At 46.7% G+C, this 21534-nt stretch overlaps 2 protein-coding genes across 5 annotated transcripts in view; one reads left to right on the top strand and one right to left on the bottom strand.

Moving 5' to 3' along the window:
- Positions 1-14473, top strand: LOC116994235 (adipocyte plasma membrane associated protein). 3 transcript variants are annotated; one of them, XR_004417435.2, is made up of 10 exons: positions 21-157; positions 4322-4438; positions 4912-5027; positions 6209-6301; positions 9477-9593; positions 10091-10265; positions 10713-10847; positions 12452-12644; positions 12902-13067; positions 13631-13712. XR_004417435.2 is itself a non-coding variant. In XM_033055773.1 (9 exons), the coding sequence occupies exons 1-9, from the start codon at positions 66-68 to the stop codon at positions 13838-13840; spliced, it is 1248 nt and encodes a 415-aa protein (XP_032911664.1). In that variant the 5' UTR covers positions 1-65; the 3' UTR covers positions 13841-14473. The 3 variants fall into 3 exon arrangements, 2 of the variants coding, with proteins under 2 accessions (XP_032911664.1, XP_032911665.1); XM_033055773.1 differs by lacking the exon at positions 12902-13067 and having other exon boundaries at positions 1-157; positions 13631-14473; XM_033055774.2 differs by lacking the exon at positions 13631-13712 and having other exon boundaries at positions 12902-13280.
- The window catches only part of CST7 (cystatin F), a 22981-nt gene continuing 15537 nt past the window's right edge, over positions 14091-21534 (bottom strand). For both annotated transcript variants that reach the window (XM_033055777.1, XM_033055775.1), the window contains exon 4: positions 14091-21444. In XM_033055777.1, coding sequence (XP_032911668.1) covers positions 21352-21444 — 93 coding nt within the window. In that variant the 3' untranslated portion in view covers positions 14091-21351. The remainder of the gene's footprint in view (positions 21445-21534) is intronic.

Here is a 21534-nt window from a genome sequence, read left to right on the forward strand (position 1 = left end):
TGGCCGGGCTCGAGGGGCGGAGCGCGGTTCCGGTGCGCGGCGGCGGCCGCGGGGTCGAGATCGGGATGAGCGAGGCGGAGGGGCTGCGGCAGCGGCGGCCGCTCCGCCCGCAGGTTATCACAGAGGAGAGCTCGCCGCAGGACGCCAAGGAGGGCAGGTGGGTGCCCCGGGCGGGGCGGCCGCCGTGACACTGCGGCTGCAGCGCCGAGGCTGGGCCCGGCCCCGGAGAGCGCTGGGAGGGCATCGGCCGGGCCAGGGGCGCGGCGGGTCTGGCTCGGAGTGCCCGAGGAGGGGTGGAAGGGCTGGGGGCTGCTCCGGGGCTGGGCAGAGGCGGCTGCGGGCGTGCGGAGAGAGGCTGCGGTTTCCCGGCTTGGCTGGTGCCGGGCACTCGCGGTGTCAGCCCGGGGTACCCGCAGTGCTCCTGCTCCTCCTGGAGGGGCTGGCGGGGAGAAGGGCTTGGCACAGCGCCTGCTCACCTCTTTGCCGACCTGCAGGACCAACTGTTAACAACAAAAAAAATCGGTTGGATAGATTTCTCCTCTCTCCTCTCTTCTCAAAATAGCAGTTGTCCCGTTGTGGCTTGTACAGGTTTATTGTGCGTGTGATTAAGTCCTGTGTCATTGTGTTTAGTGTGTTTATGTCTTGGTAATAGTTTAACTTGCAGCTTTTCAACTGATCTACATATGTCTGACCTTATAAACAGTCTGTTTGTGGCTAAGTTAAAAAAATTCTGTTTACAATTTTGGGTTTAGGAATTCTATTAAAAAATCTTTTCGTTGTGACTAAAGGCAATAGCTGTAATAAGGAAGTGGTAGTGTTTGCTTTACCTTTCATTGCATAAGGTAGCTGATGACCTGTAATACTTTTGTTCACTGTCTATTATATCTCTTCTGATTTGAGTACTTTGCAGATTCTTATCTCTGCCCTTCGGGGTTCTCAGAATGGAAGACTGATGGCTTGCACTCAGTCCCTGTTTTTGGAGAAAAGCATCAGCATCTCTGAGCTTGAGAGACTGCTTCTGCTGTCTTCAGCCTCTCTTAGTGTTCAAATCAGTTTAATTTCTGGGGCTCCATCACTGACACAGACTATTCACAGGGGCTGTTCTGTATAAAAACAGTGGAGGAAAATCCTGGGCCTGGCCTTTTTCTGGCTGGTAGCCATGGCAGAAACTTTTGAGGATAGATGCTTTTCTCTCCAGCCCAGCAGCTCTTCTGCCAAGGGGATGAGACAGCCTGGCCTCCTGGCTATGGTGATCCATAGTACATCTTGCCAGCCTACTGTTGTCTTCAAGAGCTGGTTTAATGGCTTCACTTTTTAGTTCATAGTAACAACTAAATTGCTGTAATTATAGCTGGAGTCCTGGTAAGTTGCTTTATTGAGATTTGTGGCTGAAGGCCATGTAGGATTAATTATCAGAGACACAATTGGCTGAGGTTTTCTGCTTCACTGTTTGTGAACCTTTACATCAGTGATTCTCTCCAGTGACTGACAGCTGTCACTATTCAATATTGTGGAGTTTGAGAAGGATTCTGAGTAGACTACTTTTTAGTTTATTTTCTGTAAAGCTTTTGGATTTTATTTAAATTCTTGTCGTTTCAGCAGTGTCTAAACTAGGTCTTGCAGTTTGCAGGCTTGAAGTGTGAGTTTGCTTATCACCTTATTCTTCCTGCCTGTTTTCTTTATTGTCAGTTCCTTGCAGCTTTGGTTGGGGATCAGAAATATGGCCCTTACTTAAATCATGCTTTTAGGAGCTTTAATTAGGTTGGCTTTGGCAGATGAGTTCCCATTCTGTTTCCGTTCATTCCCAGCTCCTTTTGTGTGAGCTGTCACAGAGGTGCTCAGATATCTGGTGATAGTCCTTTTAATCTTATACTGCTGAGCTTTCATCTCTTGATGACAGTGGACAAACAAGGCCAGAGGCTGAAGTCTTTTTATAATCTTGGGGATTGCCTTTCATTTTTACAGCCTGCTCTCAATTCCAGATCCAAGGGGACACAGACTGGGAGGGTTTTGCTTCCTCAGGACATCTACTGTTAAAGCAGGAAGTGCTTAAATCCTGCCTAAATCCTAATGCTTAGTTCTGTCCTTGCTATTCTTGCTGATAAGGTAACCCGAAGGTTACCTTGATGCTGATATCAGTACCACAGGTACATATATTTAGCTTCCAGTTGGGATATTTGTGCTCTGGGCAGTGTTTCATATTTCCTGCTGTCTGGATGATTGATTAATGAAGGACAAAATCCTTGGAAGTGATCCAAGGATTAGTGCAGAGCCACTAGGCACTGTTTGTCTTTATTTAAGTGATCCTGTAAGGAGCCTGTCTGGCTGGGGCAGTGAAAGGTTCAGAACAGCTAAAATTGTATATGCTGCTTTTCCAGTGCAAGGCTAGGATTTGTTGAGCTTGGCTCTCTGCTTTTCTCAGTAAAATGCCTGATTGATTTCTCTAAAACTTGTAGAGAGCAAAATATGGTTTTCTCCTGTGGAAGAAGTTTTTATGTGTTTTATTGTGTGTTTTAATGGGTAAAGAGAAAATATGTACAGTAGTTTCACGAATACAAGCCGCACGGATTATAAGCCGCACTTCCGGTGCCTCGACAATGTTGCTGTCTTTGTCAATAGATAAGCCGCACCCCGAATATTAGCCGCACTTTCGTTCGTCGCGAGAATCCGTGCGCAGCTTTCACAAATTGGCCAAGTAGTAACAGGATCGCGGCATAGCGGGCTTTACTGGCTCGGGGCGGGGCCAGGAAGGCTCGGCCCGCTCATGGTTGCCGACGGGGCCGGGTAGCCTAGCACAGCGCCACGGCTCGGCGGGGCTGGCCGGGTGGTGCTGCTGCCGCCGCCGGGCTCGCTGGCCCCCCTCTCCCGTCAGCACCGCCCCGCTGCCGCGTTCCCTAGCCCTGCCGGCGGGCTGCCGCCGCCCGGCTCGCCGGCCGCGCCGCGTTCCCTAGCCCTGCCGGCGGGCTGCCGCCGCCCGGCTCGCCGGCCGCGCCGCGCCGTGTTCCCTAGCCCTGCCAGCGGGCTGCCGCCGCCGCCACCCGGCTCGCCCGCCGCGCCGCGTTCCCTAGCCCTGCCGGCGGGCTGCCGCCGCCGCCCGGCTCGCCGGCCGCGCCGCGTTCCCTAGCCCTGCCGGCGGGCTGCCGCCGCCACCGCCCGGCTCGCCGGCCGCGCCGCGTTCCCTAGCCCTGCCGGCGGGCTGCCGCCGCCGCCGCCCGGCTCGCCGGCCGCGCCGCGTTCCCTAGCCCTGCCGGTGGGCTGCCGCCGCCGCCGCCCGGCTCTCCGGCCGCGCCGCGCCGCGTTCGCTCGCCCGGCCGGCAGGGTTGCCGCCGCCCCCAGGCTCGCCGGCCGCCCCCTCCCGTCTGCACCGCCGCCGCATTTCCTCGCCCTGGCCGGCACTGCAGGCCCCCGCACCGCCGGGCTCCCCCACGCTGCTGGCCCCGATTCTGCTGGGCTTCCCCCGCTGCCAGGCAGCCCCACCTGTCGGCCTTCCTGCTTCTGCCATGCTTCCCTGCACTGCTAGCCCCAGTTCTCCCAGGCTCCCCTGCCCTGCTGGCCCGGGCTCTGCCGCCCCCCTGCCCCGCCCTGCTGGCTCAGGCTCTGCCGCCCGCCCCCCACACTGCAGGCCCCGCCTCTGCCAGGCTTTCCTACCTCTGCTGGGGCCGGCCGGGCTCCAGCTTCGCTTGGGGCTGCCGCGGGCTCTCACTTCCGTGTTGGCAGCTTTTAGAATTTTGTTAATGTATTAGCCGCCCCGGAATATTGGCCACACTTCTGGGTTTCCACCAAAATTTTGGTCAAATTGGTGCGGCTTGTATTCGTGAAATTACTGTAATTTCTTTTGTGTTCTGGGGTTGGAGTTTCAAACCAATGCTCAGTAAGTTAAGCAGCCATTCATTTAGATTCCTTTGTCTCTGTTGTTTTAGTGGAAAGTTTTATTCAGAACTTGTGCTGGATAGAAGCCATTGCCAAAAGTAATGATCAAGTTAAAAAACCCCCAACCAAACTCTGACCAAAAGAACCCCTATTTCTCAGGTGGTTTGTTTTGGCTTTTTTTTTTGTTTGTTTGTCTGTTTGTTTTTATTTTAGTCAGCTGCAACTTGTAGCATGAATAAAACCTTCACATAAAAATGTCCACCCATTTATGCCAGTGTTCTGAGACCTTTCTCTTATCCTAATGTTTTCAAAATGGACCTTGAAGGTGAGGATGGGGGTTGTGCAAAAGTGTTGCTGTTTCCTTTTCTGAAGAAAAGAGGCTGCTACAGATTTTTAAAGACTGTTGCATCTGAAAACAATGTTTATCCTATTTCTGGTTTGGTTTTGGCAGTACTTACAGCAGCAAGGTGTTCCGTGTTACCTTCCTGAGTTTGGCTGTGTCTGTGGCTGTGCCTCTGCTTGGAGTGACTCTTCTCCTGGATTGTCCTATTGACCCTCAGCCCATAAGGTAAATGTTTGTTTTGTTTTGAAACAAATGTTCTGGAAGCATAACTTCTCCTGTGTGCTCTGTTGTTTTGTTTCAGCAAAGAGATAACAGTGCAAAGTGGTTCAATCTGAATTGAGAAATTGGGGAGTGGTTGCAATATCATCCACACCCAGTCTGTTTCTGAGCCATTTTGTGCAGTTGTGTGTCCATGCTGATTATTGAAGGAGCTAAATTACATTCTTCAATAATTAATCTAGAAAATTATTTTCTGCCACCCAGGCTCTCAGTGCACTCTTGCCTTCTGTGAGACAAAAACTGCATTTTCACTAAAGGCCAAGTGCTCAAGCTACTGCAACACTTTTTGAAACATGTATTATGTAAAGCACAAGTCAGGTGTGCAGGAGTTGGCAAAGTAGGGGAAAACATGATCAAATTTGTTGCTCAAGAATGTTTGCATTTTGTGCAAAGGATCACGTGGTCCTCCTGTTTTGTAGTTTGAAGGAGCCTCCCCTCCTGACGGGTATTTTAGAGCCCAACACCAAGTTACGAAAAGCTGAACGACTGTGGGAAAACCAGCTGGTTGGACCAGAGTCCATTGTCAATATTGGGGGTAAGCACTGACAAAACCAGCTTTTAAAGAAGGCTCTTTAAACATTGTTCCATTGGTAAGAGTTTGTTCAGCAGGAGACCTCTTAGATGACAAACTCTGGGAGTTATTTTCAATGTGGAGATTTTGTAAAAGTAATTGTGTTACGCAGAAAAACCTAGGTTCTCTGTACTGTTTTCCTTCTCTTTCATGAGTTCAAAATAAATCTTGTTGTCAGATTAAAAATCCCTGTCTTCCAGGACTGAGAACATCAGCAATGTAGTCAAGGGCTACTTAAGTTTGAAGGAAGTGGTCACATTTTTTAATTGGCTAGGTCTTAACGGGGAATTAATACTTAGAAGCTACTCCCTGTTCTTTTAAAACTTATTGCTGCTGATGGAGCTGAATTTTGGGGTGTTCATCTTTGCTTTTATGACAGAAAACATATCTCAAATTGATAAATAGCATATTTGCATTTTAATGCTGTTGCACAATATCATAGCCCATAGTCATAACTCCCTCATATTCCATATTAGTTACTCTTAAAGCTTGAGTTCTTCTTGGAAGATCTTGGAAGAAATCTAACCAACATATGTGCCATCCAGTGCTCTTCTCCTGTGGCAGGTGGGTTCTTCCCAAGTCACAAACCTGTGCCACCTCTGAGCAATTCCTTGATGAGTTACCTGTCCTTCTAGTGCCATGACATCCTTGTAGTTGGAACCTGGCATTGTGCAGGGGTTGTTTCTTGTGCCTCCTGAAGGGAGGGTAAGGCTAGGAAATACTCTTAACCCTTACTGAAAGAACCTTCAAGTGTAAGAGGTGCTCAGTAGGTGCCATATAATTTATTTTCCTTCTACTTTATCTTCTAATTTATTAGTAAAATATTTGTAAGAAAATACATTACCCAGTAAGAAGCTACTGTAAATTCTTTCCTCAGATTGCACTTTTTTACCTATATCTGTTAACAATGTGCTAAAGGGATCACTTGAAGATGTGGATTTTTTTATGATGCTTAGTTTCATCAGTCTCACTGGAAACTCTTTATGGAAACCTTCCTGCAAGGGACAGCTGACCTATGAGTGACTGGGAATAAGTTTTCTGTGAATAAATGTTGAGGTCTCCTTATTCCCTACTTCATGCAAATAGAAGGATGTTTACCAGTATTGTTTTGTGATCAACCTAATCACACAAGTTGCTTTTTCCAGATGTCCTGTTTACTGGAACAGCTGATGGAAAGATTATCAAAATTGAAGATGGGGAAATACAAACAATAGCCAGAATTGGTCACGGTCCTTGCGGTGAGTGACAGCTCCTGAGCACAGTGTGCCTGAAAATGTCTGGGTCAAGGGCATGTGTTGGTTAAACTGTGTTCAGTCTGGATTGCAGGTGCATATCTTGCTCTGCAGAAATTTGTATTGGGAATATTAATGTATTTGAATCAGTGAAGTATGAGTGAAAATACGTACATTAGAAGGGAGAGTAGAACAAAGGGCCAAAGGAATGGAAATGGATGATCTTCATGGCAAAGCACACAGTTTCCAGCAGTAAAATTTAAGAATGCAAGGGGGTTTTGTGTCATGGCTACCAGACCTTCACCATGGATGATGTGCTGGTGGAAAATCCTGCATCTTACCATCGAGAGGAAGACAAGAGTGAAGTGCATCACAAATAACATTCCTTTTCCCATTAGTCCATCCAGAAAAAGCGTTTATCTCAAGAAAAAAATGGGCAGCAACCTGCTCTAATATTTGTGGAAGCTGAAGTCACCAAGATTCTGAGTTGAAGGGCCACATCATAAAAACTGAGGACTTCTAAACAAGTGTGAGTGAATGAACTTGAGGTAATTTGTGAGTAGGAAAGTGGTTTAAAACAATTACACAAATGGAACACTCAAAAATGAGTTCTCTCCTTGTATTTTTAACCTTTCTTTTTTCACCAGTAAGGAGAGATGAATGTGAGAAGATGTAAATGGAAAAAAATAGTTTACTAAAAATACGACAGCAACAACCAAGATAACAGTAATAACCTAGATACAGAAGTACTGAATCCTGTTGACAAAGAATAATCAACACAGTAACCAAGGCTCCATGATCACAGAACCCCTTCTTCCCCCAAACAACAGCCACCAGGGAACAAGGACAAAACGGAAGAATCCTGGAGAACTGTTCCTGTCCAAAACCAGTCAAATGCTGCTGATCCATCTGCTCCACACCACCTGACAGGAGCTCTTCTGACAGTGGCAGCTGGAACTGGATCAGTGGCTGGGACTCCTGGAGAGAGGGGATGTTGCTGGTGGAGCTGTCCTGGACAGCAGCAGCAAAAAAAGGTCTGAAGGAAATGTTCTCCCTGACCCAGAAACAGGGAGGCCCCTGGCAACGGCAGCCAAAAAGATGTTACAGAATTCTCCAAACCTTCCAGGCTGCCTTGCACTGCCTTGACTCAATCCGCCCCAGGCAACTTTCTTGGCAGCCTGGCAATAAAAAGCTGCAGCCTCTGCTCCTAGGGAGAACACAGGAGCTCAGTGTGCCTCTTTACTCCAGGTCACCTGTCTCCATGAGCCTGGGGTAAAACACCCCAGTTCTTCTAGCTCCTGGGTTCTAAAGGGGCAATGGTCATCTTGGGCAGGTTGGTGTAGGGAAGATATGGATTACAATACGCATTGTTGGGTTACCCAGGACAGAAAGATAGCAACTTACGTAGAGATTTTTGAAAATAGATACCACCTTTCCTAGCTACAGAATTTTGCCTTGCATTTTGCTGTACCTATTTCCCTTCCTCTGTTTGTAAGCACAGTGGGAGTTGTGGCTGTGCTTGATTTAGCAGAGGACCTGCATTGGTCATGGTATTTTTGTTTTCACACTGCTAAATTGCAGTTATGTCTTGTGGAATTCTACACCTCTTTCTGAACAAATTATTTGCTTCATTTAATGTGATTTCTGGAACTGAGTGGGGAAAATTAGTAGCAGCTTATTAGAGAACCATCTCTTTGGGGAGCTTAGTGTCCATCTCAGCAGTGCCTGGGCAGTCTGAGAAGCCTGGCTGGTGTTTGTTGGGACTGATGGGAGTTTTGTTTGTGGTAATGAAACAGAAACTTACCTGAAGTTCTGCAGCCTTGTGCTGATTGCCAGTTAGAAATTAAGGTCAGGAACCATTGCCATTCCTATTAGCTCTCATTGACAAGTTCATAATTTATTCTGTGTAATTTTATGTGGATGTTCACATGATTAGACTCTGGGCTGATTTGGCAGCCCTCTCTGAACAGCCTTGTTAGGACAGCTGATGGGAAGCTGGATTTAGGCATTAATGGGAGGAGGAGTGGACAGGTGTGAAGAATCACCTTTCCCCTGCTCATTTCCATTGGACTTGAACAGCTTGGGAGAGGTGGGAAGGTCGTGTTGACCTAATTCTTTGGGGCCAAAGTCGTAATGGGGAGCCTGGACTTTAGTACTCCTGGAATTGGAAAGTGGAAAGGCTGGAAACCATCTGCCTTCTCCAAAATTTCTCTTGCTAATTTTTCAGACTGCTGGTGTTCTGAAGTTCTTAGCTCTTCAGGACTCAAATATCTCCTTGAATTGATCTAAATTCTTCAGATTTGCAGAATTTCCCTTCCTCCTCATATAGAAGTCTTCAGTGTCTTTGTCATGAGAAACTAGCTGTTTCATGACAATGTTTCCAGAAAAAGAAAGGGTTTTGTAAATTAAAAACTATTTAATTAAAAAAACAAAACAGCCCCCCTGCCTTTCCCTGCAAAACCTGCAGTAAAACTGATTCTTTCTGAGAAGATGCATTTTGTTAAATTGGGCAGCTGTTAGTTACTAGCCTGACAGATGCTATTATTATTTCTGGACTGGTGAAAACATGGCATGGGGATATCTGCTTCACTTCTACCTAGTAAAGTAGGAATAATTTATTTAAATAATTTCTGTAGTGAATATATGTACCATATGTATGCCATGGAGTTTTTATAAACCACAGTTTGAAGCAGAGGTCACATGTGTAAGCAAAGGGGGGAAAAAATACCTCTCAAGTATTTTATTCTCTATTTTCCATCAGCCAGTGATGTCTGACTGCTTCTCAGGAAGCAGGGCTGCAGCACGTGTAGAGTTTGTTTTGGAAGGCAAATGTAAATAATAATTGCATCCCCTTCCTCCTCCTTTTTCTTAGCTTTCATACCTCAGCTGATACCATATGGCATTGAATATCCCTTCAGTCATTTTGGGCCAGCTGTCCTGGCTATGTCCCCTCCCAGGATCTTGCTCCCCCCACTGCCTGCTGGAGGAGGGGAATGTTGGAGAGAACATTGATGCTGTGCCAGCCCTGCTCAGCAACAACCAAAACACCTTTTTAGTTACCTGTGCAAAGCACAGCACTGGGAGGGCTCTTCATCTCAACCAGACCCAACACCTGTGTAGGTACCCTGAATGCCTTGTATTTATTTTTGTTTGAAAAAACATTTTAAAATTGTTTCCTAAGGAGGCCGTGAAGATGAGTCAACATGTGGAAGACCACTTGGCATGCGAGTTGGGCCGAATAACACCCTGTTTGTGGCAGATGCTTATTACGGACTCTATGAAGTTCATCCTGATACAGGTATGACTTTTCAGCTCCAAAGTTTTCTTCCACTCACAAATCTGGACTTCATTTGCAGTTTTTCCTGATGCTGCAGGCAAAACAATGCCTGTCTCTTTTGTAAAGTGATTTGAAGCTGTCTGGATGAAATGAGTCATGCCAGAACTTGATATTTATTTTCCTGTAGCAATCACGTCCTCTCTGTATCTGGCTGTCTGGATCAGAGCTACCAGTGACTTACCTTCTGGCGTTACATGGGTTTTGTTTTTAAAATTGGTATCCCAGGATCCATGAATAGAGCTCTGTTATAGCTGTTTCAGTTTTCATGAAAGGAAAGGAAAAAGATTGATACATAAAACCTTTGGTCATGTTTGCTGTACTTTTGTTTCTGCCTTGATCTCACTGTGGTAGTGAAAAGCTCTTTACTTCCCAGTAACCCAAATCTACCCAGAATGAGGAGAGATGCATTTTGGTGTGACTACATTGTGTGTCTTTTTTTCTTTTCTTTTTGTAACCAGGTGAAGTGAAGATGCTTGTGTCAACCAAAACACTGATAGAAGGCCAGAAGTTGTCATTTGTAAACGATCTTACAGTGACCAGGGATGGGAGGAAGATCTACTTCACTGACTCCAGCAGTAAATGGCAAAGACAAGACTACTTGTTCCTGATTATGGAAGGCACAGATGATGGGCGGCAAGTATCTCCTTCCCAAGGCATCCAACTTGCTGTAAGCTCAGTTGTAGGAGAGGACTTCACCACTTCCTTGATCTTCACTTTTTTTTCTCTTTATAAATGCACCTTTATGAACACTGCACTGCACAGGGGAGGATGAGGGAATTGTGTGGGTGTTGCCGATGAGACCTGCAGCAAAATAAACCAGATTCCCCTTTTTCCTTCAGAAGGACTGGCATGGTTTGTTTGTTTTAAAAATGAAGGTGTTAGCATTACGTTCAGCCCAAATCTTTCATGAATGCTGCCAGTCTCAAGTGCCTTGTTATTTCTCTTGTGTTCATAAACAAATGCTTCCTGACTCTTCTGCCTTAACTTCAGTGTGGTGCGTGTGAGAAAAGCTGGAATGCCTGAAGAATGAAACACAGATGCATAAATACTCATCTTCACTCAAAAATGGTTTCTTTTCAGCCTCCTAGAATATGACACAGTGACAAAAGAAGTGAAAGTCTTAATGGTGGAGCTGAGGTTTCCCAATGGTGTGCAGCTCTCTCCTGCAGAAGACTTTGTCCTGGTGCAGGAGACAACCTTGGCTAGAATCAGAAGGCGAGTATGACTTTGGAATTATTACTACAGTAAATTCACGAATACAAGCCGCACTGAGTATAAGCCGCATCTCTGGGTGTTGGCAAATATTTCGGTTTTGTCCGTAAATAAGCCGCACCTGAATATAAGCCGCTCTGTCATTCGCAGCGAGGAAAGTTGCCAAATAGTAACAGAGCCGCGGCATGGCGGGGGGTTTACTGGCTCAACTAAGGCTGTGCAGGCTAGGCCCACTAGGGGCTGCTGACGGGGCCAGGTGGCCCAGCCCGGCGCTGCCACTCAGGGCTGGCCGCTGCTTCTGGGTTCGCTCGCCCCGGCTCCGCTCCCGCCACGGCGCCGGCCGGGCACGGGGAGCGCGCCCCGCTCATGCCGCGGCGCCGGCCGGGCACGGAGAGCGCGCCCCGCTCATGCCGCGGCGCCGGCCGGGCACGGAGAGCGCGCCCCGCTCATGCCGCGGCGCCGGCCGGGCACGGAGAGCACGCCCCGCTCATGCCGCAGCGCCGACCGGGCACGGAGAGCACGCCCCGCTCGCGCCGTGGTGCTGACCGGGCACGGAGAGAGCGCCCCGCTCACGCCGCGGCACTGGCCGGGCACGGAGCACCCCCTGCTCCCGCCACAGCGGCGGAGGGCGGGGGCAGAGCAACCCCCCTCCTCCCCGGGCCACGGCAATGGCGGCGCAGGGCCCCCATCGGCTCCCCGGGCCGCGGCAATGGTGGCGCGGCCCCCCCCGTCGGCTCCCCGGGCCGCGGCAATGGTGGCGCGGCCCCCCCCGTCGGCTCCCCGGGCCGCGGCAATGGTGGCGCGGCCCCCCCCGTCGGCTCCCCGGGCCGCGGCAATGGCGGCGCAGGGCCCCCATCGGCTCCCCAAGCCGCAGCAATGGTGGCGCGCCCCCCCGTCCTCCCTGGGCCGCAGCAATGGCGGCGCGCCCCCCCCGTCCTCCCTGGAGCCACGGCAATGGCGGCGCGCCCCCCCCCCCGCTCCTCTCCAAGCCGCGGCAATGGCGGTGCGGGGCCCTCCCGTCTCTCCCCCGAGCTGCGGCAGAGGAGGGAAGAAGAGAGCTCTCCCGCCTCTCTCCCCACCCCCCGTGCTGCCTGCAGGGAGCCAGGGCAACACAGTAACACTGTAACAATCGCGGAATGCCGGCTTTTACTGGCAGGTGCTTGGCTCGGCGCCCTGGCTGGCACATCTGGGGTTGTAAATGTCAGAAAATTATTCACATATTAGCCGCCCCCGACTATTAGCTGCACTTCCGGGTTTCCACCAAAATTTTTGTCAAATTGCTGCGGCTTGTATTCGTGAAATTACTGTAATCTGTGTAGGGATTGTTGAAGTAAATGAATGGAATGACAAAAGAAACCCTACACTTTAGTTAGGCCTACTTAAAAATGACAAAGAAGGTGATCTTCTTCAATACTTTTTTTTTTTTTTTTTTTTTTTAAATCGTGGGGTAAGCTGACTTTTTTCCTGGCGAGAAGCCTGTGGCAGCGCTGTATTTCTCTGTACGAAAATTACTGGAATTTTTTTTTTTTTTTTAAATATTGGGACTCTCATTTATTAATTAAATTGATTGAGTTAAGATGTTCTAATCTATTATCTATAACTTTCAGGTATTATGTGTCTGGGCTGATGAAAGGTGGAGCAGATATGTTTGTTGAGAATATGCCTGGTCTTCCAGACAATATCAGGCCAAGCAGCTCTGGAGGATATTGGGTAGCTATGGCAGCTGTGCGATCCAATCCTGGATTTTCTTTGTTGGACTTCTTATCTGAAAAAACATGGATTAAAAGGATGATATTTAAGGTAAAAAAAAAATTAAAGAGAACTTTAAAAAAAAAAAATCATCTTTGGGAGAGGAATGGAAGTGATAAATATTTGTTTGTCCTGTTTCTTCCTCTTTACAAGAAGATTTAAAAAAAACAATAGGCACTGTGGTTAAAACTGTTGTTGCTTTCCCCTGGTAGAATAGTCCTTATATCTAAATAGGTGGAAAAATTTAACATTTGCTTCTTTGCATAGCAGGTACACATCTCTTAAGTTGCCTTCCATCTTGATCTTAGGAAAGAAAAAGAGACTATTTCTAACCATTCAGCAAGACAGGATCTACATTTGGATATGTGAAGACTTCACCTGAAGTGCCTAAACTGCTTATTGCCAGGTGTCTGAAGAGCATTTGGGAAGTGTGAGCTGTTCCCATGACTGCCCTAAGCACCTAGGAGACAGCGTGTATGTTGTGGGTGGTGTTTGGTGACATTTTGTTCTGGTTCACTATGCTTGTTTTTGTGTTACCCTGCTTTAGGATGAGCATGGATAATGTGGTTTTTTTAAAGGGCTAAAGAAACAGCATGGTGCTTTTTAAACAATGCAAAGTCTTGAAAATACTTCTGTCCTTGAAAAAAAAAATTAGCAAGCAGTGCTTAGGATTCCATTCCAGCTGAACCAGCTCTGTGCTGTCCGTGTCTCTCCTGGTGCATTGTAGGAGCACTGAGTGATTCTGTGGGAAGCTTGGCATCGGCTGCACCAGAGCAAGCTGCTGTCTCTTTTGTGGGCAGTCTTTCAGCCTGCCTCTGAAGTAGAGTGAGTTTCTGCTGATCCTTTTGTTCCTTCTCAAGCTGGCTTTTCAGATGTTAATGTGTTAACCCTGTTGAAGAGTGTTTACTCTAAATGTGTCCTTGTGTTCTTAGCTGCTGCTTCTGAGGAGCGTGGAGTGGTCTTTGCCTGCATAAATGTCTGCGATCAGATTCTGGAGAACAAAACCTTTGGTTAATTTTCTTTTTCTTTTCTTTCAGTTGCTGAGTCAGGAAACTGTGATGAAGTTTGTACCTAAATACAGCCTTGTTGTTGAACTCAGTGAGACAGGATCCTACAAAAGAAGCTTCCATGATCCCAACGGGGTGAAACTAGCTTATATCAGTGAGGCACATGAACATAATGGACACCTTTACCTGGGATCCTTCCGCTCTCCCTATATTGGCAGACTTGATCTCCAGCATGTTTAACTGCCTGCCCATGATGAAGCCCCACTGCCCTGTACTACTGCAGAGGTGCAAAGGAAGCATGTGCTTGAGACAGTGTGTGACCAAGGCCAAAAAGGACAGTGTGTTAAGGTGCAGGAGCACTGTGGCCATAGGAAGAGATACAGCGTGCTGTACCTGTCCTCTGTCTTGGGGACTGCTCATGCTCTGGAGTTGGCCTGTACTATTGTTCATATATAAGGACTGTGGTGAGGCATCTTCGTTCAGTTCTTTGTTCCTCCAAGGAAATCCATTGATTTTCCTGTGCCCAGCCTTGTTTGGAATCATCTTGAACAGACACCATCATGTCGCCTTTAATGCAACTCTATATCCTCTTACACTGGAATGATTTGTGATGGATGGAATTTAATTGTGTGTGATTTGGGTGGAACAGGGTGGCTTGCATGTGTTTATTTCTGTTTTAGTGCCTCCTGTCCAGGAGTGATTACAGTGCACATTCTAATGTTGTACCATGGTGCTGTGGTAGAGGCAGCAACATCCAGGACATGCCTAGGAATCTAGTTATGCCATTGGGTTTCTTCAGTCCCAGCCTGTGTAAGTAACATCAGACATTGCAATTAACTGTTAATCAACATGCAGAATCAAATTGGATCATTACCTGTGGAGTCCTGTTTCTTTATAGCATTGAGGTTAGATGATGAATGAAAGTTGCATTTTTTTATGTTATTAAGGACTAGTTCCAGTGGGTTTGAAAAGGGTTGTTTATAGTATTTCCTCCATGTTTTACTAGGTCCTAAAAGTCTCCTGTTCTTTATCTATGTGGCCATTCCAGGGAGGAGAGGAATCCTGCAGGAATCCTCTTGAACATGCTTTTTATGAAGAACTGGTGAAGATTTTTGGGGAAGATTGGTGTCTGAAGATGGATGTGAACTCAAATGATCCCTGTAAAATCTACTGTTAGTGGATGAGGAAGGCTTTGGTGGAAGTTTTTGGAATGCAATAGTAGCTCATGGATGCATCTCCAGGGACTTCCTCTGTTAACAGATACTCTGCTTGGTAAATACGGAGAATGCTTTGCTGCCAGCTATTGCAAAGGAAAGCCTGTGCTGGTACATTTTGTGGCTGGAATGGCTGGCAGCACAAAGGAACTCCAGACACTAACTCAGTTACACAGAGGAGCCAGTAAGGAGGGGGGCTATGGTGGACCTTGTGCTCGTCAACAGTGAGGGCGAATGTGCAGCTCAAGGGCAGCCTTGGCTGCAGGGATCGTGGGGTGGTGGAGTTCAAGTTCCTTAGGGCAGGAAGGAGGGTGTAGAGCAAACTTGCTGCCCTGGACTTCAAGAGGCCAGACTTTGGCACCTTCAGGGATCTGCTTGGTCAAATACCATGGGACAAAACCCTGGAGGGAAGAAGGGCCCAAGAAAGCTGGTTGATATGCAAGGGTTACCTCTTCCAGGTTCAGGAGTGATGCATCCCAATGGAGAGGAAGTTGGGCAAAAATGCTAGGAGGCCTTGTGTAGATGAACAAGGAGCTTCTGGACAAGCTCAAACACTAAAAGGAGTCCTATGGAGGGTAGCAGGAGCTGTAGCCTGGCAGGAATATAGAGTTTGTCTGAGAAGACAGGGATCAGGTTAGAGGAGATTAAGCCCTAAGAGAATTAAATGTGGCCAGGGACATCGAGAACAACAAGAAAAGCTTCTGCAGGTATGTGAGTGATAAAAGGAGCACTAGGAAAAATGAAGATCCCCTCTGGAAGGAAAGAGGAGACCTGATTACCTGAGACACAGCAAAGGCTGAGCTGCTCAATGACTTTTTGCCCATCTCCACCAGGAAGTGCTCCAGCCACCCTGCTCAAGCTGCAGAAGGGAAAGGCAGGGCCTGGGAGACTGAAGAATCACCCACCGTAGGAGCGTAGGAGATCACATTTTAGATCATCTTGGGAACATGAAGGTCCACAGGACTTGTTAAAATGTACCTACAGATCCCGAGGGAACTGATGGATGAAGGGGCTAAGTCACTATCTGTTGTATTTGAGAAGTTGTAGTAGTCCAGTTAAGCTCCCACCAACTAGAAAAGGGGCAGGGGGAAACAGAAAAAAAAAAAAAAAAAAAAAAAAAAGAGGAAGAAAGGAAGACCACTTCTGTGCCTGGCAGGATCACAGAGCAGAGAGACTGGAACATGTTACTTAGAAGTTGTGGATGCCCTACCCTTGGAAATATTCAAGACCAGGGCTAGATGGGGCTCTGAGCAACCCAGTTTAGTGAGAAGTGTCCCTGATGATCTTTGAGGTCCCTTCCAACTCAAAGCATCCTATGATTTTAAAGAGGTTTTGCATCCTGAAGAACTAGAGAGGCTGTTTCAGCAGCTGTGTGATTTCGTGCATTCATACTTCAAGAATCAAAGTTTCTGCTGCTCTCTCCTTTTCCGCCACTGGGTGATAGTCGAACCTAAACTTACACAATTGCTGCATTTCGTCACCTTTGGAAAGGAAAAAGATTTGCTATAAATATATAGTGAAAAGCACCAGAAAAGGGGAAGGTGATGCTAAAAATGTCACCTGATTTCACTGGCCTTCTGTTCTTCTGTTAATGGAGGGCTATGCAAATGAAAGTGACTCTTCCCTGTCAGTACCTCTGTCACGTTGTTCTGTGTTACTGCCAGGCTGCAGCAGTCCTGTGGCAAGTAGCTGATGGCTGCTGGATCAGGCTGACTTGTTTCTGTACAGGCCAGGGGTTGCTGTTTTTGGGAAAGCCCAGTCCAGGGCAGGCTGCTTCAGTACCAGCTGGTTAATGCTACTCTGCCAGCCCTTGCAGCTGTTTGTCCTCTTCTGATGGGATATTAAAGTTAAACTTGATGGGATCTCAAGTTGGGGTTGAAAAAGCAAATCTACTGTGGTGATTCTTTTATGTTGATGCTTTGGCACCCTTGGGGCAAGCCTTTGCCTCTTGGGACACAGTTATCACTAGTGATTTATTTGCCAAAGTGTTTCACCAAGTAACCTTTGGACAGAGTGCAGTACTCGGTTAGTTTTGTTTTTTTTAAAGGTTCTGCAAACTGACTATACTTGTACCCCTAATCACCCTCTGTTTATACAGGCTGGACAGACGGGCTTTATTCTGTCTGAGAGATTAAATATTTCTGAAGTCTGTAAAGTCCCAACAGTGGTAGGTGGCACAATGCTAAGCAGCAAACCTTGCATGGTGACAGGCTGCTTAACCACACCACTGGTGTTCCATGTCTCATAAGAACCTTAACACTTCATTTTAGCTGGCTCCCATTCCCAGTGTTGTGCTGGATCCTGATCATCCATGGTATGCAGAAGTGGGGGGATCTTTAGTAAAACCCAGATGAAACAGGTTGACTGACACACAGGGATCATTATTCAGCATAAGAGATGCTTAAGAACAGTATTTTCTAGAAACAATTTTAAAAAAATCTCTAATCTTTGATTGGCTCTCAAACACAAGAGTAAAGCAGCAGCACTAAAATGCCTGTGGAATAAACAAAGTGGCGTAATGAATGTCCTCTTGATACTCCTGTGAGGACTGTTTTTACAGGCTCATTCCACTTCCACAGAGGCTGAGTCAATGGTGAGTTGATTTTAGATGGATGGTGATACACCTGTCTTGAGCAAGGAGAAACCTAGAACAAATCAGGCTTGGAAAAAGCCAGCCAGACTTCTCTTTTGATTACATGAGTGCAGGAACAGGACACCTCTGCAGGTCTGAGACTGGCTCTTCTCTAGTGTGAGAAGTCTTAATGGATGCAAGAGCATTTACAGAGGTATCCAAAGGTCTTGTCAAAGCTTTTGGTGGAAGAAGAAAAGGGGCTGTGGTTCCTTAAGAAGGGAAGATGTTCTCTCTACATAACTCCCAGAGAAGCCTGAGCTTGCTTCCTGTGTCTTCCCCAAGTTTCTTTTGGGACAGACTGGCATATGAGAGTATGTTGCCCTGTGTCCTGAAAATTTTGATTTAATGTAAAGCCCTGCAGTGAAACTATCCAAGGACAGGAACTGAGCTGGAGTACACCACAGCTGTGCATTTAAAGAATATGTTTTGCTTTGTCTTGTTGGTAGAATAGATGTTTGTGTGGGGCACAAGTATTGAGAGGATTTTGCTGAAAGTATTTGAAATGTTACACCATAGTAAACTGCCCTGTTTCTTGTCTGGAGCAAACTTCTGTACTGGAGCTGCTGAAATACAACTTATGTGCCCCTCACACCTTTATGCCAAGGTTGGTTTCTCAGTGTGAACAGCTGATGAAAGTGATTGCAAAGCCTAGGCATAAATCTGATTCCTTTAAATTTGTGTCTGCTTTGTGCCAGTAAAAACTTTGCAGGTGAGATAATGACTTCTTAAGCTTCTGGGGCTGTCTGCTCAGTGATCACAACAGGGGTCTGATGATGCTGACACTTGGCCTGCTCATCTAGCCTGCTTAAAAACAGTGCTGCAAAAGAATGAGCACAGAGGCAGCTGATTTTTGCTAATTTGTTTGCGGTAGGGACTGAAGAATATAGCTGACTACAACAACAACTTACTGCTATGTGTGCAAGGCTTTTTCGTCACAGTCAGCAGCTGTCATGTCTCCTTATCTGTCTGCTGCCAGCTAAACATTGTGTTGGTTCCTTGTAGCTGTGACAGTTGTCAGTGGGCTCTGAAAGTCAGTCAGTTTGTGAAACTGGGTGCATCTGGTACAGGCAGAATTTCCGGGTCCTTCATGTAGAGCAGCTGATGTCAAGAGAATGCAAAGTGGAAAGTCTGTCAGTCAGTAATGCTTTATATTTTGGTGGCAGGCAATTTGTCTCCTATGCAATTTAAAAAGTGGGTGTATGAGAGGAAATATTTGCAGAGAAGAGTTTTTGAGCAAATGCAGATCTCTGAGGATCACTGGCCACTTTGGAGCTCTGGTAAAACTCAGGTTGTGGTCGTCCCATAAGCTGTTAATGTCACTTCTGGGATTGTTCCTTTTTTTTCTTCAACATACAGGGCTGTTAGAAACGAGTTTTCCTTCTCACCTCATGCCCTAAATCTTTACTAAAAATATTGTTGAATTGACATTGTAACCTGAAATAGATGTCAGAGACTCAGCAAGGTCTGCAAGGATATGAACTCCTTGGAGCGAATTGGTGAACTGTTAACCGTGATGGAAATTGGAGCCAAGATGCAGAAGGCAGAGACATTGGCTTTTTGACTGCTGCATGTCATTGTGATTAAATGGTATTTAGCTGCAGTTCTTTAGGTCAGTACTAGCAGTATCCTCCTCCTTAATTACCCAAATCCTTCCTGAGTGAAGTGTTCTGGAGTGATAAAAAGAGCTCAGTTGACTTTGGCTCTGCTCCTTTCTTTGGTGCTGATGAACGCTCTGTTACCGTAGCCTTTCTTATTGTAAAGCAGACTGGAATTATATGTAACAGTGAACACTTGGATGCAGCTTTGAACATAAGGCCATAAGGCTGATCTGTCTTTCTCAGCAGGTGCTTGTCTGTTTGGATGGAGAGGTCTGAACAGTCGTACTGCATCTTCCTTGGGAGAACAGCAAAAGCCTGTTGGGTTTGTCAGCCTGCATGGTGCCAGGTTTACCTGGCTGTAACTTTTGTTGCTCTGACAAATGGAGAATTGGCTTGGTGAGGTGACTGAGATGAAGCACTGTGTGTCAGGGGCTTGGAGAGTCGCACAGGGGACACTGTTGTGTGATATGCTCACTGCCTGCATGCATCTCTGCAGGCACCTGAAGTGACAGTGTGCTGCCTGCTTGCCCCCATGGTGGCATGTGAGAGGTAAATGACATCTGTTCCTGAACACCAGGCTGTCCTGCTGGCTGAAGGAAGGAGCATGGATCTGCCTAGCCTGTTCTGGCCCAGACTGTCTAGAGCTGACAGCCTGGTTGGAAGCCCTTGGCATCATGTGAAGCATGCAGCTGAAGGAGAAGAGGGATTGAGACCGTTCCTACCCCTCTGAGATGCAAAGAACAGCTCTTCTGGCTTCTCTTGTTCTCCTACAAACTTAGCTGTGGCTTGGCTTTCCTGCTTTGTGGACAACCCAAGCCACCATAGATGACTTTCTTTCTCCTTGTCTTTGGCACCAGACTGTTGGTGGTGGCTTGTATGATAGCTGAATGTAGCATCATGTTGCATCCTCTTGTGGCCCTTCTGGAGCTTTTTTTTTTGAGCAGTCACTGTTGGTTTTTTCTTTTGTTTTTTTGTTGTTTGTTGTTTGTCTTTCCCCAGACAAGACAATGCTGTTCCCAAAGATAAGATGCAACACAGCTGCCTCTCCAGCATTGGATGCTGAATTTGAGCTGCTGCTGGACCACCTGTTCATCACAAGTGGTGTTTGTGAAGCAAAACTTGAGACTTGCCCAGCTTTGGGATGACTTGGAGCAAATGCTCAGCTGTACTATTAATACCATCCATCTTAAAATCCCCAGACCTTGGCTTAGAGCCCTTCACTGGCCTTTTTTGATTGAATTGTTGTTATGAGGGCTGAAAGTGAAGGTGTTGCTGCTAATAGGAGTTACAATATTGCTGCAAAAAGGCAACAACTCTCAGAAAAAAAGAGGTGTTTGTGGAAAAAAGTGTTCTTTGTGGCTTAGATCAGGACCTTACCCGTTTAGAAGTGCTGGTCTGTGTATGACTGATCATGGGCTCAGACTTTATGGCTGTTTTAAAGAAGCAGCTACACAAGTAGTTCCTTCCTAATAGGAGCCTTAGTCCACTGTAAGTAATAGTTAGCCCATGGATGAAGAGTGAAGACTTGAAGGAATAGTAGATGTCCACCTAGAGAAGACCATCATTGTACTGAATTTGAATATAAGCTGTGGTCTGGCAGAGGTCAAATATTGTATATTAACTTGAATGGAATTATGCTGTTTAACCTCAGAATTATTATTTGGAATATGATTAGATTTATTTGCCTTGGCATTTGCCTTGGCATTTGTGGTGATGCCCTTTCACAGTATAGCTTTGCTTTTGACTAAGACTTGTTAGACTGTAATTTCTGGGCTGTCTGTGTTTCAAGACATCCTTATCCATACCTCTGTCTTAAAAAAAAGAACAGCTCTCCCTCTTGCCTTCCTGGCAGATGTGTCCCTGGCACTGGAAAATCTTAAAACTTGTGTGTATATGTATGCCCAGGCAAACCATCCCACTGTTGTAAAGCTTTTCTCAGTGTTGTATTCACACATGTTGTGGTTTAGACTTGTTTCCATCATGGCTTTGTGAAGGTTCATCACAAAACAAGTGCAACAGAGCTTTCTGGAAGTGCTTGGAAATTCAGCTGGAGGATGGATGGTGAATGAAGGACAACACATGTTCATATGCAGTTTAGTTTTGGAAAAATAGATACACAGCTGGATAGCAAGACATTCAGTCAATGCAGGCTTTGTCTTTTGAGTGTCCTTCTCAAGGAAAAAACAACCATGTGCTTTGAGAGAAAAGCTCTGTGGCAATTCTGTGAGCTGTTCCTCACTTCATATTGACCTCAGCAGTCCAGGCAAGGAAAAACTCATGGTGGGAGATCTTCTGTAAGTCAGGCTCTCATGGGGAAAGGTCATGGTGACAGTGGACAACAGGGATATGTACTTTGTGTCTCCAAGGTGTTATCCAGACCTCAAAATAGCATCTCAACATCTGTGAATAAAAGGGGAATAGGTGAGAAAGTTCAGGTGTCTGCTGGTTGATTTCAGCATTGCAGGCTGTGATGAGGCAGGAAAAATACTA

Source organism: Catharus ustulatus, chromosome 3 (genome assembly GCF_009819885.2).
Source record: "Catharus ustulatus isolate bCatUst1 chromosome 3, bCatUst1.pri.v2, whole genome shotgun sequence".
Classification (NCBI taxonomy): Eukaryota; Metazoa; Chordata; class Aves; order Passeriformes; family Turdidae; genus Catharus; species Catharus ustulatus.